This window comes from Notolepis coatsorum, assembly GCF_963971535.1.
Source record: "Notolepis coatsorum genome assembly, chromosome: 13".
NCBI classification, from domain to species: domain Eukaryota; kingdom Metazoa; phylum Chordata; class Actinopteri; order Aulopiformes; family Paralepididae; genus Notolepis; species Notolepis coatsorum.
Window position 1 is genome coordinate 3,352,767 of NC_140177.1, and position 27,616 is coordinate 3,380,382.

The window sequence follows — 27,616 nt, forward strand, 5'->3', positions numbered from 1 at the left end:
CCCAGCACTACTAGGCATTCTGCAACCACACTCCACTATTTTGTGTCTTTGAAAAAAGCCAGTGTATCACTACGCGTTGGAGCCGTTTCACTGGTAACGCGGCCTATTAGCCATTTCAAAATTCCTTTGGCTGCATGTTGTGTGGATTAAATCTTTTTTGAGTTTCGTGACCACGCTTCTGCCATTTGCTAACCGTCTAAAGCTTCACGGTTCACTCGGAAACCCGACCAGAACTCAAGACCACAGGACTAAGAGCTTTTCTTCCACTGCACTACTGGCAAACTACCCCCTTAACCCTTTCACTGCCAACTAGCAAAATGGTTAACCCTTTCACACAAGGGTTAACCCTTTCACTACCACCCTACAGAAGGTTGTTAACCCTTTCACTACCACACTACAGACGGTTAACAGTCTGTAGTGAAAGGGTCAACCTTCTGTAGTGTGGTAGCAAAAGGGTTAATATATGCTAAAATGTAGCCATGATCAGCAATTCCGAGAAAGAAATTGTAACAAATGAACCCAGCTTGAAGCCCTTTAGTCTAGAGGAGATGCAGACCTGCTGATGAGGCAGCAGGGGGCGCTGCGGCTCCAAAAGCGAAGGAGGGAGCAGCAGGAGGGGCGGTGCCGGCAGCCGCGCCGAACAGGAAGGGCTGAGACGGCGTGGAGTTCATGGAGGGGGCCACCGGGGCGGCGCTGTCCTGGCTCTGGCCGAAGAGGAAGGTCTTGGCCGGCGGCGTGTCTTGGAAGGGGGTGGGCGCAAGGGGCAGCAGGAAGGGGCTGAGCGTGGCCGCGGGGGAGCCGAGGCCGGCGGTGCCGAACAGACTGAGCGCCGGGGTGGTGGAGCAGGAGGACGAGGAGGTGGTGGTGGTGGCGGCGGTGGCGTTGGCCATGAAGGCAAACGCCGGCTTTGAAGCAGCGGTGTCTGAGGGAAGGAAGATGGAAGCTTTAGTGGCATCCATTTACATTTAGTCATTTAGCTGAACGCTTTTATCCAAAGCGACTTACAAGTTCTGTACGACAAGTCATCAGGAAGGGCACAACTCTATCAGCTGAGTAACAATGTTCATCAAAGTGTTGAGTGCTACAGTGTAGGTTAGTTTATTAGGACAAGTGCATGACAGTAAGGTTAGTTAGGGTTAGAGTTATTTTTTTCTCATTTCAGATAATGATTGAAGAATAGGCAGCTTCTCTTTGATGACCCTCCCGGAGCTCGGATAGGAGTGGGCCTATTTATCTTTTGCTGAAACATTTAGTCAAATAACTTGAGGGACAAGGCTCGGCTAATATCGTCTGATCCTCTGCGTCCCCCTTCATGGTGAGTTTAACAAGCTTCCGTCTGGAAGGCGCTCTAGAGTTCCCCTAGCCCCCAAAACATAGTTAAGAAGTCTTCCATCCCACATGCCATCCGATGAACTCTTAGCTTCTCATTTTAACCACGGTACTGGTTAGGTACCTGAAGCCCTGTCTGTGTTCGTGTTGTTGTTTTTCTTTCGTCTAAGTATTGGGCTGTTTTGGCCCCAATGTCTCTCGTGTCTGTATGGTGTTTGTACCGTGTCGTCTTGTCGACTGTAACCGCGGTGAAGCCAAAGACACATTTCCACGAGAAGTGGACACATGAGAATATCCATCTATAAATAAAATAAACAGGAAAAACACCCCCACACAAAAGAGAGAACATGAAGTGGTGATCTCACCCGCAGCACTTTGTCCGAAGCTGAAGGAAGGCTTGGGGGCCTCCGGGGCGGCGCTCTTGTCCGCCGGCTTGCCAAAGGTGAAGGCGGGCGGCTGCGGCTGCTGCTCTTTGGGAGGGTCCGGTTTGCTGAAGGAGAAGCTGCCTCCCGTCGTGGCCTCGGCTTCTTTACCGCTGAACAGAAACCCGGCGGTGGCGGCGTCCTTCTCCGCCGGCTTGCCGAAGCTAAACGTGGGAGCGGCGGCCTCTTGCTCCGCCGGCGCGGCGCTATCCCCCAGACGCCCGAACACGGGGCCGGCGGCGCCACTCGTCGTCGACGTGGTCTCGGCCGCGCCGCCGCCGCCGCTCTCCTCAGCTGGGAGGCCGACGGGTGGTGGTGGAGGAGGGGTCGTCGTCGTCGTCGTCGTGCTCGCCGCCGCCTCCTCCTCCGCCGGTTTGGACAGTCCAAAGGAGAAGCCTCCGCCCCCCGCGCCGCTAGGAGCTCCGAATTTGAACCCGGAGCCCACGGCGGGGGGGTCGGGCGTCGGGTCGTCCGCCGGCGTCGGGGCAGAGGCCCCGAATTTGAAGCCTTTGGACGAGCCGCCGAATTTGAACCCTGACGATCCGCACGTGTCTTTAGAGGCTTCTGACGAGGAGCTGCCAAACGACGCGCCGAACTTGAAGCCGTCGGTCGACGAGGACGAGGTGGAATCCGAGGGCGTGCCCGGAAATTTGAACCCCCCAAAGCCAGAGGTGGAGTTTGACGACGAGCCGAACTTGAAACCCCCGGCGTCGGACTCCGAGGAGGCGCCGAACGCAGACGCACCGAAAGCTGAAGGTGAGAAACAAAAACAAATATTCCATTATTTTTTTCTAATCAATTTCAACGGTTGGGTTTTGAACATCCGCTGTTAAAAACAAACACAATTAGATCAATTTTAAAGGTAAACCATGTGGTCCTTTTGGTTTCACTTATTAATTCCCAGATTGAAATGTGACATAAAATTAGACTGTTAATTAAATTTAACTGGTGCTAATAAACAATATTTTATAAATAAAAGCCCCCAGATTGTGCTTTTACTGTATGAAGCACAATCTCAGGAGGCTCACACAGAACCAAGCATTTCACTGCAATGTACCTTATGTGACAAATAAAACAAAACCTGAAACGTGATGATAATAATAATAATGCGTGACCTTTGGGCTCCACCGTGGCTCCTGGTCTGGTGGACTGACAGGCGACACACTGCAGGGCGGCAGCCTGGTTCTGCACACAGCACACGTCACAGTCCCAGCTGCCCTCCGCCTTCTTGAACTTGTCCCCGAAGCCCAACAGAGGAGCCGGTGAGGGGGCTGCTTCTGGAAACATAGTGCCGAACGCAGACACGCGGAACGCAGACGCACCGATAGCTGAACGTGAGAAACAAAAAAAGATTCCATTATTTTTTTCTAATCAATTTCAACGGTTGGGTTTTGAACATCCGCTGTTAAAAACGAACACAATTTGTTGTATGAAGCACAATCTCAGGAGGCTCACACAGAACCAAGCATTTCACTGCAATGTACCTTATGTGACAAATAAAACAAAACCTGAAACGTGATAATAATAATAATAATGCGTGACCTTTGGGCTCCACCGTGGCGCTGCCCTCCGCCTTCTTGAACTTGTCCCCGAAGCCCAACAGAGGAGCCGGTGAGGGGGCTGCTCCTGGGCACAGTGGGTGTGTGGGGGCAGGAAGAAACATCCACAAACAAAGCATTAGGGCCGTACCGATTGTAATTTTTTAACATTCGAAGCTTCTATTGAAGTATTCGAACGAAGCATATTCTCGTCGTCATATTTTATGACTTACCGGTAAATCAAATTATTATATATTTTTTTATCCTCAAACTAAATCCTCAATTTGAATAAAGTGATTATTCTGATTAAATTAGTAATTTTTTATTATTATTAAATCAACTTTCTTTAACACATTCGGGGCCAACCACGGACATGTCCATGTTTCGGATCCAACGGTTGAGGGCCAACCACGGATATGTCCGTGGTAAGCTTGTTTTGGCTTTTATTCCATTGTAATATCCTACTCAATGTCATCCTGTGGCACTGCAGATTTACCCTACTCTTGGAATTCGGAAAAGTGCATTACCGGCCAGATCCTCATAGGGGCGCTGTCTCGATAATGCAGTGTTCCCTGTTACAGACCGGTGTTTTATTTTAATTTTTTTGTATGCATGGGGTTTTCTGTTAGCCTAAAGCTATGCGTGTAGCCGATGGCCTGGAATAGTCTTTGGGACGCTGAATTCAGTATGCAGTAAAGGAATATATCATCAGCCAATGGACATGGATCTACCAGATGGCGATCGATAACTGGGGAATCCTTTTGGGGATCCAACCGGCCACAGGTAAGAGCTTTTTCACGTAAATCACATGATGATCAGGCCTTGTTATCATAGCCAACCAGCCGATCAGCGAATAAGGCTACTGAGGCTAATGCCGTTATTGGTAATCAATAATCAGAAACGACGTCCCCAATGATACAGACAATATGCATTTTGAGTTTTAGCTCTAGCTGGTCTATAGCCGAAAATCCATTCGATTTAACGTCATTTAGTGATGCACCGATGTGAAAATTGTGGCCGATACCGATAACCGATATTAATATTGCTGTTCTGGCCGATACCGATATTTACCGATGTCGATATCTCTGTATAGAAAACACTTTTTTATGATAATCAAATAAAGAGCTATTTTCCATAACGCATATTATTTTTTTTACTTTTGTAACTTATTTTCAGAAATGACTGATATTTTTTTAACTATTTAAGGCCAAAACATGTGTGTGTATATATATATATAAAAAAAAAATTACAATATATATATTTTTTTATAAATATCGGCCCTATCTTGATATCGGACCGATACCGATGTGTAAAAAAACGGCCATATCGGCGGCCGATATATCGTGCATCACTAATGTTATTAGCTTAGCGCCCTATATCTCGTGTTCCAGGAAATATACCAGAACATTCCGGTATATAGTTCATATTCACGATGCTATAAAATGGGAACGTATTGATGAAAAAATTATTTGTATATGGCATATTGAAGGGACGGTTTATAGTGTCAATTGACAATGAGAATGGAGAGATAGCAATAATACAAAGTATAGATTTAGCTCTACAAACAGCCTCACGCACAATGAAAGTTTATTATGAAATGCTGGCCGTATAGAGTGGGATTAGAGATGGATCCCAATGGCCCTGAATGTGTTAATGAATATACCTCATCAGTTTCGTCAACATAAATAATCCAATAAGGGCACGGTTGGTACGAAAGTGATGGTGACGTCTTATAGTATAATACTATAATATTAGTGTAGCCTAATCTTTATCTGCAACTGTGAAGAAAACCCCCATTGGTTTAAACAGAATGAATAGACAGACACATAAAAAAAAAAAATATATACCGGTATATATAAAAAATAAATGAAAACAATTTATATTTTTTTTTAATAAAAAATAAAAAATTTGAATGTTGATTTAGAATTCGAATGTCAACATTATGATCGAAGCGTCAAAGCATTCGGTACAGCCCTACAAAGCATTACCTCTACTTCCTGGAAAGCAACTGTGAAGGTTTTTTTTCAATACATGAAAGAAAATATGATTCGAGAGACATTTGTAAATTTACTGTTCAAAAAGCTAAGAAAGGGATTAAAAGGAGGTGTATTTCTATTGTTGGGGTTAAGTTGTGGAACAATGCTGATATACATTTAAGAATGAGTAATTCGCTTTTGGTCTTTAAGAAAATGGGTTTGTATAGCTATTTTTGAAGATTTTTTATGTTATTTTCTATTAGAATACTGTTTGAGTCTTAATTTTGTTAAGAATATAGGACAGGCATATATAAGCATTATGCTTCAGTCTGTACCTTTTCAGTCACTGCCTGAATCAAAGATTGTTAAATGATTGTGTATATTTAGTGATGCACCGATGTGAAAATTGTGGCCGATACCGATAATAACCGATATTAATATTGCTGTTCTGGCCGATACCGATATTTACCGATGTTGATATCTCTGTATAGAAAACACTTTTTTTAATCAACTTTTTCTCCCCATTTTCTATTTTTTCTCCCATCCCAATTTTTGTATTATCCAATTCTACCCTCCCCGGTCTTGAACGTTGCTAGACTATGCCTCCCACAGGTCGGTTGTAGTGAGGACAGAAGCCTTGCATCACGTGTCCCCTCCGGTACACGAGGAGGCAGCCTGTCGCATCTTTTCACCACAGCAGCTCGAACTCAGTGGCGAGGAGTAACGTGTGAGAGGCTAACGCTGCCCCCGCTACTTCCTGCTTCCGCCGCACCGGCGTCACCAAACCGACCTGTAGGAGTCGCTGTGCTCGAACCCAGCGTCTCCAGAGTTAGTGGCGAGCGCCTTGCCCACTGCGCCAATCAGCCGCCCTAGAAAACACTTTTTTATGATAATCAAATAAAGAGCTATTTTCCAAAACGCATTTTTTTTTATCCACTTTCTCTCCAATTTCTTTTCTATTTTTCTCCCATCCCAATTTCGTATCATCCAATTCAACCCTCCCCTGTCTCGAACGCTGTTTTCTTGCCTCCCACAAGCCGGCTGCAATGTGGACTAAGTCATACATAGCACAAGTCCCCTCCGATACTCGAGGTAACAGCAGTCGCATCTTTTCACCTGCGCGGCGCGATCTTACAGCGTCAGGGGTCTGCGCTTTGGAGGGGCGCCGCCCCCATAGCTACCCGATTCTACTGCGCAGGCGCACCAACCGACCTGTAGGAGTCGCTGTCCACAACACCCGATCCCCACCCATCAGTTTCCCACCCCCTAATACTGCCAATGTAATGTTGTATTGGACTTTTGCTTTATGTGTTGTTTTATATGTTATTTGTCCTTTGGTCATAACATCGGGGACCATGCTGGAAATAAGTGTTGTCACTTTTGCATGTCATCCCATGGATTTGTTGAGTCTTTGGATCCATAAATAAAATCAATCAATCACTCACACCCGATTCTTTCAGGGAGGCAACCGTTGTGATTGGAGGATCAAGAAAAGAGGGCGGGGTTTGAGATTAGTCACTTCTTATTAAAAGCTTTGGAATCCGCAGTGAGAACGTGGCATCGGTGCAACAACCCTGTATCCCATTCATCACACAGCGAGCTCGTGGAATTCCACAGTCACGGCAAAAGTCCAAACCAAAAACGGACCGGCGCGGAGCGTTACCTGGCTTGGCGGTGGTGCAGGCCACGCACTTGGACTCCTGCGCCTTGTTCTCCACCATACACGTGGCGCACTCCCACGCGCCCTCCGCCTTCTTGAACTTGTCTCCGAACCCGGCGGTAGCCACGGCGGACTCTGTCTTAGCGGGCGGCGGTGGCTTGGCCCCGGTCCCGGGCTTGGCCGTCTCGCAGGCCACACACTTGACCGCCTCTGGCTTGTTCTGGACCAGACACGTGTCGCACCCCCAGGTCCCTGTGGGCGGCGCGGCGAACATGGCTACGAACCCCGCAGTGTTGTTCTCCAGCGGTGCTGCAGGGGCGGCCGGTGGAGGCTTGCTGTCCGGCAGTTTGGACGAGGAGTTGCAGGCGACGCACTTGGTGTCCGCCGGCTTGTTCCGCAGCATGCAGACGTCACAGTCCCACGAGCCTGCGGGGGCCTTGAACTGGTCTCCAAATCCCACAGAAGAGGAGGAGGAGGCCGTGGGTTCTGCGATAATGGGCTGGGACGGGGTGTCGGGAACGGGTGACGCAACAGGAGTGGCGAAGCCTAGGAGGACAACAGATAACGGGTTAATACTTAAGTGTTTTTGAGGTTTTCAGCATGTGGACAATATGTATAATAATAATAATAACTGGACTTTGGAGAAGTCTTTATTCGGCATGCAGGCAGACACACGCATGCAATGGGCGGCGCACACACACATGCAACTCGGTGGGTCGCTGATGCGATTGAGTCTCTGCACTTGACGCATGGTGAAATGGAGGGCAGCGAATGTGATGCGGTAGCTCCCGTTCCCGATGCAAACTAAAGGAAGGTGCTTCGTCCATCATCTGGACTAAGGCTGTCGATCGATTAAAATGTTTAATCTGATTAATCGCATGATTGTGCATAGTTAACTTGCGATTAATCGCATATTTTTTATCTGTTCTAAATCTACCTTAAACGGATCTTTTTCAAGTTTTATTACTCTTATCAACATGAAGGTCAACAAATGCTTGCTTTATGCAGCCATTTAACACAAAAGGATGACCCTCATGCATTGCAAATTTGCATCAAATTCAAAACAGAGTGAAGAAAATAATAATTTAAAACGATGAATAAAGTGTGCATGAAATACCGTACTTTTCGGACTATAAGCCGCGGCTTTTTCCCCCATTTTTCGACCCTGCGGCTTATATAACGGTGCGGCTTATATGTGACTCGACGTGACCAAACCCGAAAATGTAAAAATCTAAATATTGCTTTTTTGACTGCATTGAAATGTTATTTATCTGTTCCCTTATTTGCTAAACTTAATACAACTTGTAAATGAGTTAATTCTTGTTATTTGTCCGACATTATTGTGTCCCAATGCTAATTACACATACATACAAAATTAAGCCGCAGGCTCCACTTTTTACATATGGTAATTCAACATTAAAACACCTGCGGCTTATAGTCCAGTGCGGCTTATATATGTACACATCATTCAATTTAGCTGCTGCGGCTTATAGTCAGGTGCGGCTTATAGTGCGAAAAGTACGGTAATAGGGGAAAGAAAACGTTAGGAACTTGTTACATTCACCCACATAAGGGCTAGGGACTCTCTCTCTCTCTCTCACTCTCCCAGCTCTCTTGCCCCTTCCTGCTCCTAAAGTATCTTTTATTATAGGAAAAAAAGAATACTGTGATATATACCGTTACCATCCATATGTGCTTTGAGGATGTCCAGCACGCTGCCCTGTTTCAGGGTCTTGGCTGGTTTGAAGGGTCCGTCAAACTCCTCTGTGCTATTGGTCAACTTCACTGTTAAAGACAGGATCAAAAATGAACATTAGGGTTCAGTCTTCAAGTAGAGAGAAAGAGAGAGACATCCGTGAACAGGGCTCAATCTGAACTCACCTGCTGCCAATACGGGAGTGTGCAGCATATCGTTGGATATAGAGAGATCCATTTTTGCTACAGGTGCGCTGAAAGTAAAGCCAGCCTACAAAGAGGAGGGGAAAGAAAAAACACAATCAGTATCACCAAGTGAAATGCGGACGGCACCACCACCACCCATGTTCACAGTGAAATGGATTCAATCATTTCTACATCTTTTTTTCTTAATAAAAAAAAAAAAGAGGCAAAAACAATGGCAATTTATTTTGAACATAGTCTCACACACATCCAAAAACCCTCAACAGTTTTGCACACATTCATTTAGTTTGACCGCAAAAACATAAGTTTACCATAACTGCCGACATTGTAAATCCTTCTTAAAAAAGAAACGTCCTTGTATTTTCTTAAGCCCTAGCCATATTTTCAGAAAATTTGCGTAAAAGTACATACCCAAGTAAATGGAAGATTGCTCCACTTCTACAAGGTCCATTTGCATGTTATTGGTATCTAGGAACATGGACCTCGGGGAATGTATTCCCAGTGTCCCAAATATTGTGTCTGTTACTATGCTTGAGTAAATTGTAATGACCCAAAGGAGAATATCAATTATTATTATTATTTATTTTTCTTCCATATTTGGTAAATAACACTGTGCGTGAAAAATTGCCACCGAGCACCTTCTTGAGATCATGTGTACAAAAAAACTAAGCTAATTAATAAAGGGCAGATGATTTACAGGGGGTTTTGTAGATACAGTACTAAATTTTGCCATCCAGACACATGCAATTTGAAATATGGATATAGAATATCAGGCCTATAAATGACATTATTATGACCAAGTCATACAGGCCAAATCTCTTCTTTCCAATGGCTTTAGAGTTAGATGTGGATTTAGTACCACCAGGGCAGCGTTCTTTTTCTAGACGTTCACAGAAAGGTAAAGAAACAATATACGTTGTATTTTATGGCAATAACGTTGAGGTTTGTTCGACCCTTGAGATATAAACATGAAAAACACGGCGGAAAAATATAACCATAAATACTAGGGGTGGGAATCGCCAGAGACCTCACGATACGATACTTGCGTCACGATAGTATCGCGATACTAAATATATCGCGATACGCTGAGTATTGCGGATTATATATATTTTTTGATCAAATTTAATTTATTACCTTTTTTCAACTGCAAAGTAAAACTTTGTCAACATGTTTTATCTAATAAAATAAAGTTCAGTCTGTTCATCTCACTTCAATAATTTTTATTGCAGAACATGGTATTTTCTCAAGCAGACGGATGTAAACACTGTAATCTGTGTTGCATCTACCAGACAAACTGAACTGTTTATTCCAACTTAACTGAATGCACAAATTGCACATGTGTGTGTGTGTGTGGACTACTGTACTATTACAGGTATTAAAATGAACAATGCAACTTCCTTATACAAAAAAGAAAAAAATACGTTTTTTATTTTTATTATGAATAATTAAATATCGGGCGGCTACGTGGCGTAGTGGTCAAGGCGCTCGCCACAAATGACGGAGACGCTGGGCTTGCCTGTTCGAGCCCAGCGCTCCACATTGCTTTCAGTTTAGCTGGTCGTTCATACTAATACACATTGGCCGTATTAGGGGGTGGGAAACTGATGGGTGGGGATCGGGCGTTGTGGACAGCGACTCCTACAGGTCGGTTGGTGCGCCTGCGCAGTAGAATCAGGAAGTGTCGGGGGCAGCGTGAGCCTCCCACGCGTTACTCCTCGCCACTGAGAGATCGAGCTGCGCAGGTGAAAAGATGCGACTGCTGTTACCTCAAGTACCGGAGGGGACTTGTGCTATGTATGACTTAGTCCACATTGCAGCCGGCTTGTGGGAGGCAAGAAACAGCGTTCGTGACAGGGGAGGGTTGAATTGGATGATACGAAATTGGGATGGGAAAAAATGTCGAAAAATGGGAGAAAAAGTGAAAAAAATAAATAAATAAAATGAATAATTAAATATCGATACTTGGCGTCCCTGTATCAATACAGTATCACCACGCAAAGTATCGCAATACTACTCTACTACGTATCGATCCCCCCCCCCCCCCCCACATAAATACATATGGTTGGACTTCCGTTGCCGGCGGCTGGATTAAGCTGGGTAGTGTAGTTTTATGAAATTTAGACATCCATCGAAAGCCCTGGGTCTCCTCTTTCTTAGGACTACAACGATTTCATGACGGCTTCCTGTCCTTGCATCTAAATCATCCGGTTTCCGATGCAATGTGGGGAGATTTTTATAAGCTCATATTTCACTAATAACTAATACGGACTGTATTGATCTATTTATGACGTGAAATAAATCTCTTACTGGTGGCTTGGCCCCGGTCCCGGGCTTGGCCGTCTCGCAAGCCACACACTTGACCGCCTCTGGCTTGTTCTGGACCAGACACGTGTCGCACCTCATAACTCATTCCCTGCCAACAACGAGTTTACTCGTTATTGGGAGCCGATGCTTGAACGCCAACGAGTATACTCGTTATTTGATAGTTTTTCCTTTTCCCCCCCCGATATTTGTATTCATTATTCATCCAGGGACCTTGGTGTTACCATAGGGCAGTGTTTCTCAAAGTGGGGGGCGCGCCCCCCAGGGGGGCGCAGAGGCATGACAGGGGGGGCCTTGAGATTTATAAAGAAAAAAAAGTTTTTAATTTTTTTTTCGGATTACAGAAAATTATCACTAAAGTGCTATCTGTTGCAGCTGCACTGTTCTCCATGAAAATACCATTTCTCAAAATCTTAAAATCATTATTTAATAAAACACAGAAAAGGATCACCAAGTTACTCTGGATAAAAAATACCTTTACAGACAACATTGAGACAAAGCTTCCTGACACATCTCCATCCAAACTCTTGGAAGAACTCTTTGAAATCTCATCGGATACCACCTAGAGAGCTAGTTTCAGAGTGTGGTGCTGAGTACCAAGTATCTCATCTCATGGCCACCAAGTATCTCATGATGCAGCAGTTAAGGTGTTGATACCATTCAGCACCACATACAGTATCTGTGTGAAGCTGGCTTTTCATCCATGACAGCTCTGAAAACAAAATATAGGGCCAATTTGAAAGGTCACGATATTGGCGTTATTTCAATAAATTTAAACATGGCCCATTTCATGACTATTTTGTTGGGGCGAGGGGAGGCCCAAAATATTTTGGTCCGCCAAAGGGGGGCCTGACAGAAAAAGTTTGAGAAGCACTGCCATAGGGAATGAGATCGCCAAAGTGCAATACCGGCCGCATCCAACTAGACGGCGGTATCGAGCACCCTTTGAAACCTTGTATCTTGGCCTGTGCAATGGTCAAATGTCACCAGGTTCACCTTTCTATGTCGGGCGAATGGAGCGGTTATAACGATCGGATTGAGAAGCGTGAAATGCTCCCAATGCATGATGGATTATGTTGGCGACACGATCGACACCAATACTGGGACTTGCGATCAGATAATTGGAATATTCTTTTTGGGGTACATCCTAGTGAAGGTAAGGGCTATATGATATCAATCCTGCGTTGATCCAACCATGTCTTCACCCCGATCGCAACATGTCTAACGTTACTCCACAACGTATGCCGTTGGTGACGATCAAAGCATCAAACACCCCCCCCCCCTTTCATGCATTCATGATGAAACATAATACCTATGATATAGATTTGATTCAGGAATAATAGCGTGTACAGGCAAGAAACGGCAACGTTTATAGTAGAATTGACGTATAAGGCTATTACTCAGCCCTTCGGGAATTACCCCAGACCACGCTATAACTATACTTATATTCACCACGGTATAACACGGGAACGTATGGATGAAGAAATAAATTCATTTTCACATATTGAACGATAGATAGGTGATGTCAAATGGGCCATAGTATTGTATCCATAGCTATAATATAGAATATAGTTATATTATAGCTCTACAAACAAGGTGACTCACTCCTATCTTTTAAAGCGCGGCAGTGCTAGAACGGGGCCCGGCTAATCGCCGGCGGTCAATGAGTTAAGAGCTACATTTATGAAGAGATGACGACATTTCTGAAAAGCTCGCTTTACCCATCTACAAGTTACCGACTCCTAGATTTAGACGGTCAAATATATTCCGGAATGCATCTTAGAAACAGACTGAAAAACGTCATACTTACAGACGGGGAAAAGGAGGAGGGGGGGCTAGCAGCGGTTGCCATGACGATGGGAGAAGCAAAGGTGAAGGGCACGCAGGGGGCGGCCGTGGAGGCTGGGGGCGGCTCCTGAAATAAAGCACAATGTCAACGTTAACCCTTTCACTGCCGCACTACCAAGCGGTTAACCCTTTCACTGTGACAAGACAGAAGGTTAACCCTTTCACTGCCGCCACACAACAGCAGGTTAACCCTTTCACTGCCACACTACAGAAGGTTAACCCTTTACTATCACACTACAGACAGGTAACCCGTCGGTAGTGTGATAGTAAGGGGTTAACCTTCTGTAGTGTGGGAGTGAAAGGGTTAAGCTGAAGCGTTAAAGGAACACGCCAACGTTATAGGAAACTGTGAGTCAGACAAGAAGATGGATGTGCATTCAGTAGGAGGCTATCCGGCTACAAGTTAGCGTAGCACAGCACAAATTAATGGAAGCTGATACGGACTACTAGCCTGGCTTAAAAACCCCGGGAGAGGTGTTTTTGGTCAACAGCTAAGCTAGTGGTCCGTATCCGCATCCATTTGTTTGTGCTATGCTAGGCTAGCTTGCAGCCTGGATAGCCTTCTACAGAGAGGAAACTGGTATCTTCTTGTCCGACTCTGGTGAAAACCGTAGAGTGCATTTCCCATGATGTTGGCGTGTCCCTTTAAATAAAGACTATTCACACACCAATGTCACACATTCTATCACCTAGTATTAGTGGTTCCTAAATTGGGGGTCTGGGGCCCCCAGGGGTCATAAAAAGGGGTTCAAAATGAGGAATAGTTCAATTTCACTAGTATTTCATTAATTCACGAGAAGTTAACACAATGAGATAATGTGGCTGGCAGAGCAGAGCTGGGGAAGGCTCAAGGGGCACACCTGCGCCGGTGTGTCCCGGGCAAGATATCAGAGAGGCTGCCTCTGATCTCAGGCCAACTCCCCACATATTTGGTTTGGTTGATTCTTTGGTTGTTGCTTTTTGGTTTTACACCTACAACATTCATGCTGCACATACACTCATCCACACACTGCTGATACTCATATATATTGGCTGCTAATTAGTTTAATTATAATAAATTCTTTGTTATTTCTTAAATTGTGCCCGTGTCTCCCCATTCTTGTTGCGAGCTTGAGCCAGTTCGTAACAATAACGACTATTCTGATCATAGCTTGTACTCCGTCCAGCGTCATCCCTCAAGATACAGTGTATAGATTCTGTACTAGGGGTGGGACGATACATTGATCCAGATCGATATATCGATCTATCAATAATCAAATAGGATCGATGAAACAAGATCGATTCATATTGCGATACTCTTATTTTGAAAATCCCGAGAGTCCTATCCGCCGGCGCCCAGTATTGTGAAACTCCGTAGCGGAACGGGCGGAGCTAACAATATACTCGTTATCACCATACATAACGCTTATATTGAAACACGTTGACATTAGGGCCGTTCTTTCAACCTAAAAGTGCACTTTCTTCAACCTCGAACCTAAATTCCTTAGCAACCCGTGTTACCAAGTAAACAAATCACGGAACGTTAGCCACGTTAGTTAGCCAGCACCAGCCAGGTCCCGACGTTAGCTCTCAGAACGTTAGCTCTCAGAACGTTAGCCACGTTAGTTAGACATAAAACAATTGTAGGAAGTTTGGGAGAGCAAGGGGTTTTAGCTTGCGTGTTGTGAGTTCCAAAATATTTTACTTAAAAGTTTAAAGCTCAATATATAAAAAGTGAACAGGAGGTCTATTTGTATTAAAAACAATATTGTTTTTCATTTAAATGTCTGGAAGAGCTCAAAAATAAAAACATCAATTGATATTTCCGTAGCCTTTTTTTAGTTGATCTAAATGTGACTGATTGTGTTAAATGGGCACATAATATCGCCTCATATCGATCGCAGGCACCTGAATCGAATCGTATCGTATCGTGGCAGACTTTGTGATATCGGCAAATATCGTATCGTTGTCCAAAGAATCGATATCGTATCGTGATGAAACTGGTGATTCCCACCCCTATTCTGTACTACAATAATACAAAAAACAGACCTAAGCAATATAGTGTACTAGACTGTATCTGTATTGAATCTTTCTGGATGCCTGCCATCACCTTCCGCACCGACGCCACCTGCTGCACTACGCGCCTCAGGTTTCTCTCGTTTACACGGTAACACGCCGAGGCTTTTGAGAGTCTCACCTTATCCGCGAGAGGCTCCTTGGCGGCGGGGGTCACGGGGAGCGGCGGGGGGGCGAAGGAGAAGACGGGGAGGCTGCTGATGGGGAGGGAGATGGCCGGCAGGTCCGGTACCTCCACCGTCTGCGGGGCAGAGAGAAGGAGGAGGTGGTCAGTGAAGGACAAGGAGCGCCGTGGCTCCGGAAGCCTCTCCAGGACGTCTGGAGGAAGCCGTGCGGCGGGAGAATAAACGCCTCCCTGTTTCTCAGTCGAGGTTTCTGTACGCCGCTCATGACACGGATCAACCCTTTCACTGCCACACTACCAAATGGTTAACCCTTTCACTGCCACACTACCAAATGGTTAACCCCTTCACTGCCACACTACCAAATGGTTAACCATTTCACTGCCACACTACCAAATGGTTAACCCCTTCACTGTCACACTAACAAATGGTTAACCCTTTCACTGAGACAATACATAAGGTTTGCACTGCCACACTACCAAATGGTTAACCCTTTCACTGCCACACTACCAAATGGTTAACCCTTTCACTGCCACACTACCAAATGGTTAACCCTTTCACTGTGACACGACATACGGTTAACCCTTTCACTGCCACACGACAAAGGGTTAACCCTTTTACAACCACACTACAGAAGGTTAACCCTTTCACTGCGACAATACAGCAGGTTAACCTTTCACTGCGACAATACAGGAGGTTAACCTTCTGTAGTGTGGTAGTGAAAGGTTAACCTTCTGCAGTGTGGTAGTGAAAGGGTAAAAAAAAAAAAAAAAACCTAAAACCAAATGAGACTTGGAACCCAGACTCCAACAAAGAGCAGGGAAACAGCAGCAGTGTGTCCCCACGATACTCCAGTCACCATATTGTAATATTGCACTGAGATTTCATTGTGAAATGTAGAGTGCACTACAAATAATATGCATTATATATATTGCAATGTATTATCGTTGCAATTAGGTCCCCAACTGAAAACTTTGTCAACATCCGAAATAAATATATATATACATAATTAGTTTCATGTAATAAGATAATGTTTTCAGTTTGTTCACCTCACTCAATTTTTTTTTTTTATTGCAGCTAAATGGGATTGTCAATCATTTTAATTTTGATCATTTTAATTTAAATATAGACACTATGGCATGCACTTATCAGAGTGCTTTTAACAACACCGGGACCAAAACCAGACAACAGGATCACCTGCACCTATTCAGTCTCCTCTGGCCAAATAAATGTCCAGTGTCATCAAAAACACCTAACACCTGGACAACCCACCATGGACCCCCTAACACCTGGACAACCCACCATGGACCCCCTAACACCTGGACAACCCACCATGGACCCCCTAACACCTGGACAACCCACCATGGACCCCCTAACACCTGGACAACCCACCATGGACCCCCTAACACCCGGACAACCCACCATGGACCCCCTAACACCCGGACAACCCACCATGGACCCCCTAACACCCGGACAACCCACCATGGACCCCCTAACACCCGGACAACCCACCATGGACCCCCTAACACCTGGACAACCCACCATGGACCCCCTAACACGCGGACAACCCACCATGGACCCCCTAACCTCGGAGACATGTTGGCGTCGGGGCAGATTGTCCAACTACCCCTCCACCAACCTCACCCACACTTTTTCCCGACTCGATGCCCTGAGATTTCTATAAACTCATATTTCACTAATAACCGTTAAAATCATTGGTAAACAAACGTAGTGCTGAAAATATACACGTTGACTGGGTTAGGGGGTCTTTACTCTTGGCTACATTTGAAGAAGAAAAAACACAACATACATTCTGTAGAGATGGATTTAATAGAAATGCAGTCCATTTATTTGTGTGTGTGTGTGTACGTATGTATATATGGGCATATATATGCTTCCGTCTATGCAATGTATGCTATTACTATTTCTATGTCACATTAGAGACTCGTTTGATTTGGAAAGAGTCACTACTCCTCGTGTGTGACGGACAAGCAGCCGACGGAGCCCTGTGGCGTGAGAGAGCTCATATGTTCGTGTTTAGAAAAGAAAAGGCCCCCCCCCCCCCCCCCCCTCACCTCCTCTTCGTCGTGCGGGCGTTTAGAGGAGGGCCGCGTGGTGGTCCTCTCCCTCTTCATCTTGCCCCCTCCGGAGCCTGCGTTGCTGACCGCTGGCGTGCTGGACAGAGGGTAGGTCGGCCCGCTGGAACTTGTTGTGCTGGAGGAGGAACAACACAGTTAACACATCAGTCAAATAAGACGGTTTAGTGTCCGAGGCTATATCATCTATTCTATCGATCTCGCGGGCGAGTTGTGAAGATGATTTAGGAATCCCCTGCTGTAGGGTTGAGCGTCAATAGATGGATAGATATTCTTATATGTCCACTTTTGTGGAAATTTGTCTTTGGCTTCACCGTGGTTACAATCAACAAGACGACACGGTACAAACACCATACAGACACAAGAGACATTGGCCAAAAACAGCCCAATACATAACAAAAACAACACAAACACAGACGTGCTTCAGGTACCTAAGCTAATAATTCATCAGAGCAATGGCATGTGGGATGAAAGACTTCTTAACTATGTTTTGGGGGCTAGGGGGACTCTAGAGCGCCTTCCAGATGGAAGCTTGTTAAACTCACCATGAAGGGGGATGAAAAGGATCAGACAATATTAGCAGAGTCTCGTCTCTATTCCGGAGTACAAATAACTCAGACAATCGTCTTTGTGGTTTCCCTATAACTTTACTGGCCACGTTAACGATCTTTCCAAGTTTGTTCTTATTCTTGGCCCCAAGGTTTCCATACCAGGTTGAGATATCAAGCGGTATAACACTTTCAACAAGACTTTGCTATACCAGCTCTAGAATTACTCAATTCTAAATGACTAAATAATAAATTACTGTATTACCCTGTATTATACTGTCATACACTTTTACTATTATGTAGACTATTCTGTTTTGTGTTTACATGTGATGTATTGTATATTGTATACATGCACCTTTATTATGTTCTTGTGTGATGTACCGCACATTTTATTGCTGTCTGATATATTGCAAATGTTATTGCCGTCATCTTGGCCAGGTCTCCCTTGCAAAAGAGATCTTGTATCTCAATGGGACTTCCTGGTTAAATAAAGGTTAAATAAATAAATAAATAGAATATCCCTATTTACGGCAAAACATTGCATAGCCTTCTTGAAGATGTATTCTGTTAGCTATGAAGCTCATAGTGTTATCCAAGTACCTACATATTTAAGATTTTTTTTAAATGTTCTGCCACTTACCTTTGAGAAGGACCTGGCACTGCATCAGGTAGCTGGGGTGATTGTCTTGTGGGCTGTGGGGGAAGAGAAAGAGCATGAGGCATAGAACAACGTTTGTTCCATATATACACATTACATAATATAGCTAGGGCTGGGCGATACACAAAAATAATTATATATATATATAGTATACGCATTAGGCCTGTCCCAGACTAAGGATTTGTATAGTCGACTTTGATTGGCCAAAATGTGCCGATCGTCCACTGGTACCATTTCACAATATCTGCTTAGCCATTTAAAATCCCATGTTGGATAATCCAATAAGAGTATAAAAATAAAACAATATTTGTAATGTTAATTAACACTCAATATTTCTGAAATTCTTTGTGAGAAATCTGACCTAATATTTGCTTTAATGTCTCATTAATGTCGACAAAAAAAATATATCAACAATATCAGAAAATGTCACGTGGCAGGCGACAAATATAGGTAAATATTGGTTTACTGGTCCAGCCCTATAATATACGACAACTGTGTGGTGTCGTCCTGTGTGGTTCTGACCGTGTCTTTGGGGGCTCTGGGGGTCAGGGAGGGTCTGAAGGACACGGAGCGGTTCCCAGACACGGAGACTGCTGTTGGGACCACCAGCTTCTGCACCGGGGGGAGCTGGGAATCCATCTGAGGGGGAGGGATGCAGAGTTAATGAAACAACAACCAGGACGGTGTGAACCCACCACGCTCAAAGACCAGCACTCGAGGTCGTCCCCCCAAAGTATATTTAATTTCTGCGGGAATCACTGATGAGTGAATATAATGCTGGTGTAAATGTATACCGGTAGTGACTGTATGAATCACTGATGAGTGAATATAATGCTGGTGTAAATGTATCCCGGTAGATGACTGTATGAATCACTGATGAGTGAATATAATGCTGGTGTAAATGTATACCGGTAGTGACTGTATGAATCTCTGATGAGTGAATATAATGCTGGTGTAAATGTATACCGGTAGTGACTGTATGAATCACTGATGAGTGAATATAATGCTGGTGTAAATGTATACCGGTAGTGACTGTATATGAATCACTGATGAGTGAATATAATGCTGGTGTAAATGTATACCGGTAGTGACTGTATATGAATCACTGATGAGTGAATATAATGCTGGTGTAAATGTATCCCGGTAGATGACTGTATGAATCACTGATGAGTGAATATAATGCTGGTGTAAATGTATACCGGTAGATGACTGCATGAATAAAAGTGTGCACCCTTGGTCGCGCTACTGTAACAGTAAAGGAAAGAGGCATAATAGCAACGTTTATGAAGAACAGAAGGGAATGGGGAATGTGTGGTGTGTGTGCGAGTCTATGTGTCTGAACCCAAAGGGTCAGAGCCACTCTGTCACAAACCAACAGCTGATGCCGAGTTTTCCAGGGTTAACTGGTATAAAAGAGGTACAAGGGACATAGCAGTTTTTTTTTTATAAATACATATTGATGATGTATTGATTGATGATGTACCAAACAAAACCCCCAAACCATTCTACTACTTTACATCAGACCTTGAAAAGGCCCAAGTCAAGTCTTGGTGGCCAGTCTGTCTGAACTCTTGTCTCAGTCAATAGGCCATTGTTGGGGGGGGGGGGGGGGGGGGGTTAGAGAACAGCTGTCACAGCTGGGACCATCCCAGTTATTACTGACGACCAGGTCTCCTGGCACAGCCCGACATGCACACAGACATCTACCAGTTATTACTGACGACCAGGTCTCCTGGCACAGTCCAACCTGCACACAGACATCTACCAGTTATTACTGACGACCAGGTCTCCTGGCACAGCCCAACCTGCACACAGACATCTACCAGTTATTACTGACGACCAGGTCTCCTGGCACAGCCCGACATGCACACAGACATCTACCAGTTATTACTGACGACCAGGTCTCCTGGCACAGCCCAACATGCACACAGACATCTACCAGTTATTACTGACGACCAGCGCAGGTCTCCTGGCACAGCCCGACATGCACACAGACATCTACCAGTTATTACTGACGACCAGGTCTCCTGGCACAGTCCAACCTGCACACAGACATCTACCAGTTATTACTGACGACCAGTTCTCCTGGCACAGCCCAACCTGCACACAGACATCTACCAGTTATTACTGACGACCAGCGCAGGTCTCCTGGCACAGCCCGACATGCACACAGATATCTACCAGTTATTACTGACGACCAGGTCTCCTGGCACAGCCCAACATGCACACAGACATCTACCAGTTATTACTGACGACCAGTTCTCCTGGCACAGTCCAACATGCACACAGACATCTACCAGTTATTACTGACGACCAGCGCAGGTCTCCTGGCACAGCCCGACATGCACACAGATATCTACCAGTTATTACTGACGACCAGGTCTCCTGGCACAGCCCAACATGCACACAGACATCTACCAGTTATTACTGACGACCAGTTCTCCTGGCACAGTCCAACCTGCACACAGACATCTACCAGTTATTACTGACGACCAGTTCTCCTGGCACAGTCCAACCTGCACACAGCAGACATCTACCAGTTATTACTGACGACCAGTTCTCCTGGCACAGTCCAACCTGCACACAGCAGACATCTACCAGTTATTACTGACGACCAGCGCAGGTCTCCTGGCACAGCCCGACATGCACACAGCCGACACACAAACTTTCACAAGCCAATAATCATCTAGTCTGATGAGACGGCAGTAATCAATGCATAGCCATCCACCAATATGAGCGGATTGATACACTGTCTGCTAGTGTGTGCAACACAAACACACACACACAGCTGGAGAACTAACAGCTGCAGAACTCGAGAACTATTAGGAATGTCTGACTCAACCACCAAAACCTGCACGGACCACAACGTATGACGTATATCATGCCAGTTAGGGTAACTTGTGTGTACTGCACCTTGTGAATACTGTTTACTATACTTACTTATATATCAGATTCAAATTCTTTATTGGCTATATTTATTGTAAGGTATAACATAACCGATAGGGCATACAGACCCTCATCTGCACCTTCTTGTACATCGTTCTATTTTTATGAAGTTAATTATATTGTTTACAGTTTATTTCTCGTATTTTTATAATCAAAGTTAATAAAATTGCCTATATTCATGTCTTTCTACTAGGGGTGTAACGATTCGACCCCACAACGATTCGATTACGATTCTTCAGGCAACGATTCAATGCATCATGAAATATCTCCATTTGACCACGATTCGATTAGATACATTTTCGATCAGTTAATTCCCCCCAAAAAATTAATACACAAATGTGGCTGGGGGAACTGATTCACTCAGCATGAATGGACTATAGGTAAATAAAAAAAAAGACATTAAAATAATAATAAAAAAATTATATATTTATATATATTTCTTTTAATAATAGATTAAATTGTTTTCAAATCGATGCAGTCGAATCGGCACCTTAGGATCGATGCATTGTTACACCCCTACTTTCTACCATTACCTCACCCCTCCCCCATGCTGCTATGACACACACATTTGCCAAAGGGGACGAATGAAGGAATATCTTATCTCACACACACACACGCACAAAAACAGAAGAGTGAGCGACTAACAGCTGTGCCCTGCCCAGCACGACCCTGCCGACGGGTCTTAACGAGGCCAGCAGGGGGAGCCGACAGGAAGCGTGCCGGGAAGATGAGCCAAGGCAAGTGCTGCTGTGGCTTCTACAATGGCAGCCCTGTTCACAGCACTGAAGCCTGAAGGCTGCTGCTGCTATGCCATCAACATCTCGGCCTTGGAGCCAGACGGCAACACGTGTGTGTGTGTGTGTGTGTGTGTGGCCACACTGTTGTGCCTATCCTGTTACATCCGTCTGATGGACAAGGGCCGACGATCCGACCGTCTGCTCCTTTAACCCTTTCACTGCCGCACTACAGAAGGTTAACCCTTTACTATTACACTGCCGGCGGTTGGCAGTGAAAGGGTTAACCTGCTGTTGTGTGGCAGTGAAAGGGTTAAGGTTGTATAGAGATATGACCCAAAACCAGCACAAAAACATGCACACAAATGTGGCTTGGCATGGACAGATAAGAGATCAAACACAACTTATGCTACAACTACATTTGTCAAAAGCGGGAGGATTATTATTATTTTTTGCCACAGGATTTAAAATTCTTACCCGTTTCCTTTTGCTCTGGAAATGTGAAAGGTCTAAATTTGTGCCATCCAGTGACTGAAAAGAGAAGGAGAGGAGAAAACAGTGTCACACCCACAGGAACTTAAAAAAGAAGAATTAGACCTATTTTAAGAATTCATTACATGTTATTACTTTTTCCTAAGACGGCCCAAGAACATTAGTGAGAACAAACGACTCTCTCCCAAACCCAAAAACGACAGTGCTAAAACTCAACAACATGTGATGTCATCAAGTATAAAGACTGGATGGAGCTGCTCCGTAGAGGGTGAACTGGGAATGATGTTCTAGGCCAGCGGTTCTCAACAGGGGTGCCGCGGCCCACTAGGGTGCCTCAGAGAGCTTTTTTTTTTTTTTTTTTTTTTTTTTTTTTTTTTTTTTAATATAATGATTTTCTGTTTTTGAGAAATGGTCAAACTTATCCAAATGCTATTTGATGTACTACTACAAGCAGCAGTGTAATGTCAACAGTACTAAGCACTTAAATAAACGTTATTTTGAAAGCAAGCACTTTTGTCATCATTGTAGCAAAAAAGACAGGAGGGGAAACGTCTATATCGTATGTAGGGGTGCCCTGGAATATTTTATTGGACACGGGGAGCCTTGGCAGCAGAACTGTTGAGAACCCCTATCTAGGCGACACTGAGCGCCCAGGGGAAGAGGAGAGAAGTACGTCTTCCGTTTCAGAACCGAGAATAACTGAGAATCTCCAGCGCCAGACTAAACTTCATGACACATGGACAGTGTCCCTCTCGCTCCCCTCCTTATTTCTAGGTAACGGACCAATCTCAAACCCCGCCCTCTTTCCTCGATCCTTCCAATCAAGTGGTAAACGGACGGTTTTGACTGACGATAAGCATCAAGCAGCGGTTATATTGCTGTGAATAGTTATGTCCGCGGAGCGAGACATGATAAAAAACGGCTGTGTGCGCGTGGCTCCGCTGCAGCCATGCACGTCAAGATGCGTTCAAAGATAGATTTCCCTGTCAGAACAACTGACCGAGCTACCTGGGAAACGGATCACTCGTGCCCATCCCTAGCAAGAAGTGAAGTCACTAGAAGACTTGCGACGATGACAAAACACTTACTGCCGACAGGCGTAGGGAGGAGGCTGCAGACGGGATTCTCTTCGCATCCTGAAGGAAAAAGAAACACCTGCATCAAACTGGCATCAATTCTGTAGACAGAACGTTGTAGCATAAAGACATATGAAAGGACATTTTAAATGGTTTACATTTTTTAACATGTCAACTAAATACTTTGCTCTTGACTTTTTGTTTTATAATTTCTTTTTCATTCTGATTACTCTGTTTGACAAAGCTTGATATTATGATTTATTTGGAGGAATGTAAAGAATACATGTTCAAAAAGAAACTTTTCATTCATTCATTTGCAACATTGAAAAAATACGAACCCCACCACGCTTGTTAATTCAGACAGAGGACTGGACACGTGCTGCAGTGACTGTAGGACAGTGTGTGTACTCACCGCCAGAGGACTGTAGGACAGTGTGTGTACTCACCGCCAGAGGACTGTAGGACAGTGTGTGTACTCACAGAGGACTGTAGGACAGTGTGTGTACTCACAGAGGACTGTAGGACAGTGTGTGTACTCACAGCCAGAGGACTGTAGGACAGTGTGTGTACTCACAGAGGACTGTAGGACAGTGTGTGTACTCACAGAGGACTGTAGGACAGTGTGTGTACTCACAGCCAGAGGACTGTAGGACAGTGTGTGTACTCACCGCCAGAGGACTGTAGGACAGTGTGTGTACTCACAGCCAGAGGACTGTAGGACAGTGTGTGTACACAGAGGACTGTAGGACAGTGTGTGTACTCACAGCCAGAGGACTGGACATGTGCTCCAGGGACTGTAGGATGCGTCTGGCTGTGGCGCTGGTCACCCCACAGGGCTGGGCGCCCGCAGGCTTGGCCTTAATCTGCCTCCTCACCGGGGGCTGCAAGGCAATCAAGTTGATGTCAATCACAAGATGTTGAAGACGGAAGTCATTCACTGAAGTCTTACAAAAAAAAGGGTTATTTATTTGCATTCTATACATAATTTGCATATAATGTGTGTGTGTATAATAATAATAATAATTCATTACATTTATATAGCGCTTTTCTAGACACTCAAAGCGCTGGTAGCACCCAACCTTATTTTTTTATATATATATATATATATATATATATATATATATATATATATATATATATATATTTTTATCCACTTTCTCCCATTTTCTATATTTTCTCCCATCCCAATTTCGTATCATCCAATTCAACCCTCCCCTGTCACGAACGCTGTTTCTTGCCTCCCACAAGCCGGCTGCAATGTGGACTAAGTCATACATACCTCAAGTACCGGAGGGTACTCACGCTGCTCACGCTGCCCCCGACACTTCCTGATTCTACTGCGCAGGCGCACCAACCGACCTGTAGGAGTCGCTGTCCACAACGCCCGATCCCCACCCATCAGTTTCCCACCCCCTAATAGGGCCAATGTGTATTAGTACGGACGACCAGCTAAACTGAAAGCAAATGTGGAGCGCTGGGCTCGAACAGGCAAGCCCAGCGTCTCCGTCATTCGTGGCGAGCGCCTTGCCCACTACGCCACGTAGCCGCCCTATATATATATATATATATATATATATATACACATATAAACTAAATAAGACTTGTGCACATCTTGTTGGACCCCGACTGGAGGTGCAGGTCAGCGCAAGAGATATGTATAAAGCTAAAAGAAGAAAACAGTCAAAAGATCTCCTCACACTCCTCAGGACTGATTTAGCTTTTTATTCGTTTGGTGCACAACGCGTTTCGCTTCCGCAGGTGCTATATATATATACACACACGTTATATAAACGCATTGTGCACCAAACAAATAAAAAGCTAAATCAGTCCTGAGGAGTGTGAGTTCTTTTGAAGGTTTTCTTCTTTTAGCTTTATATATATATATATATATATATATATATATATATATATATATAATGTGTTTATAGGCAGTTGGGGTTCTTCTGACCTGGTAAGGTGTAGCGGGCCGTTGGTTGAGCCGTGTGCGGAGGACGCTCCGGGCCGCGGCTGCCCCACCATAGGTGGTCTTCCCGGGGTAGAAAGGTGAATCCCCGAGCTGGCTGGAGCTCAGCAGTGAGCTTTTCAATGACTGAATAAGAGAGGGGGAAGGGGATCTCAGTGTAAAAAAAACAGCCATGTTCTGCCCAGAGATAAGAGTACCGATTAAAACCCCCGCCTGTCAAGTTCAGTTATTCAGTACATGGCTACTCCTACACAGGGCTCTACAGTGCGACCATTTCACTTGCATTTGCCCCTAAAAATAGATTTGTGCTGTATGACGACAATACATTTGAATCTAATTTAACTGCTCTCTTTCTCAGACTTCCTTCATTCTCAATAAAGAAAATACTATAGAGGGTGAACTGCCCGCTCTCCTTAAAAAACTAAAAGACAGCCAAGTCAAATTGCACAGAGCGGGTCGATTTTCAATGGCCGTCTCAAAGACAACCCGGACATCAGGGGCTTGCGAGTTCTGCGTGTGGGCTTGTGTAATCTCAGGAGCGATGTGTGCCAGAGTGGTTGGAATCTCACAGCGAAACAAGCAAATACTTCCTGTAATACTTGCAAAGTAAACTGAGAGATAAGCAAAGCAGTCACTGGGACTGTGGCCAACTCGTTCATTCTCAGATGTTATCTAGCGAGAGAGAGGTCTTTTAGAGGTGGTGCCACGAACAAACGAGATGCTACTTTCATTCTCCGTGTTGAGAATGAAGGATATCTGAGAATACCACCACGATCTGCAGTTATTTTAATTGATTGTACATATACCGGTACTCCATTAAGTTTGGCATTTATTGTATTCGTTATGTATTCATGTATGCCATTGAAAATGAGGGCTTGCCCTCAATGAATTATAGTTGAAATAAAGAATGAATGAATTTGACACAAAAATCTATATAAACTCATCTTTATGACACAACTTATTCCCCCGAAGGGGATCAATAAAGGAATATCTTATCTTTCAGATAGACATAGGGCTGATATGGGGGGGGGGGGGGGGGGGGGGAGTATGATTTTGTTTCTTAATGTTCCAATTTTTTAAAAGCGGTTTATCCCTTTTTTCTTTTTAACTGCCACTTAAAATTCTAAATCCACTGCCTCATCAGAGAGAGAAAGTATATCAGAAGGCTTTGTAAACGGGACCACAGCTGCATGAACCACAGACACGCTGGGAGCCATCTATTAATAGTCCAATCATTTCTATCGCTGCAGCAAAGACTAGACTTTGCTGCTGAAAATATGTCAACTGTGAGAGTCTATAGTCTATAGTGAGCGTCTATAGTGAGTAGGGTTGGGCATCGTTTGGATTTGAACGATTCCGATTCTCAATTTCGATTCCCGTTCTAAACTATTCTCGATTCTTTGAGGTGCAGGTCAAAACAGGTCACCGCTTATTTCGCAGGAGAAAACATTTACTTGAAAAATCCTTTTATTTTTTCCCCCCACTATACACATGGTCAGTTGACTTGATACAGTTTAATTTGGTTGCTGTACTGTAACTAGGGTATTAATTAAAGTAATAAAATATATATATATGAAATTCAAACAACCGGAAGTTAGGAACCGGTTCCCATTAGAACCGGTTCTCGGTACCCAACCCCAATAGTGAGGGCTATAGAGAGGTCTATAATTAGAGGTTAGAGAGGTCTATAGAGAGGTTATATTGAGGTCTATAATGAGAGGTTATAGAGGTCTATAGAGAGGTTATATTGAGGTCTATAATTAGAGGTTATAGAGAGGTCTATAGAGAGAGGTTATATTGAGGTCTATAATGAGAAGTTATATTGAGGTCTATAATGAGGTTATATTGAGGTCCATTAACACATTGAGGACCACGGTTTGCAGTGTAATATGGTTCTAGAGGACCAGGGTTTGTTTACAAACCGATGTACTT

At 44.4% G+C, this 27,616-nt stretch overlaps 1 protein-coding gene across 3 annotated transcripts in view; it reads right to left on the bottom strand.

The window, feature by feature from the left end:
• Positions 1-27,616, bottom strand: part of nup153 (nucleoporin 153) — a 66,929-nt gene that overhangs the window by 5,234 nt on the left and 34,079 nt on the right. For 2 of the 3 annotated variants that reach the window (XM_084327179.1, XM_084327178.1), the window contains exons 5-20: positions 25,670-25,810; positions 24,486-24,602; positions 23,734-23,781; positions 22,631-22,684; positions 18,996-19,112; positions 18,456-18,508; positions 17,247-17,385; positions 15,171-15,290; positions 12,957-13,061; positions 8,807-8,891; positions 8,603-8,710; positions 6,929-7,471; positions 3,294-3,377; positions 2,867-3,079; positions 1,695-2,501; positions 557-922 (exon numbers count right to left, since the gene is read on the bottom strand). In XM_084327179.1, coding sequence (XP_084183305.1) covers positions 557-922; positions 1,695-2,501; positions 2,867-3,079; positions 3,294-3,377; positions 6,929-7,471; positions 8,603-8,710; positions 8,807-8,891; positions 12,957-13,061; positions 15,171-15,290; positions 17,247-17,385; positions 18,456-18,508; positions 18,996-19,112; positions 22,631-22,684; positions 23,734-23,781; positions 24,486-24,602; positions 25,670-25,810 — 3,100 coding nt within the window. The remainder of the gene's footprint in view (positions 1-556; positions 923-1,694; positions 2,502-2,866; positions 3,080-3,293; positions 3,378-6,928; positions 7,472-8,602; positions 8,711-8,806; positions 8,892-12,956; positions 13,062-15,170; positions 15,291-17,246; positions 17,386-18,455; positions 18,509-18,995; positions 19,113-22,630; positions 22,685-23,733; positions 23,782-24,485; positions 24,603-25,669; positions 25,811-27,616) is intronic. The other variant, XM_084327180.1, reaches the window with a different exon arrangement.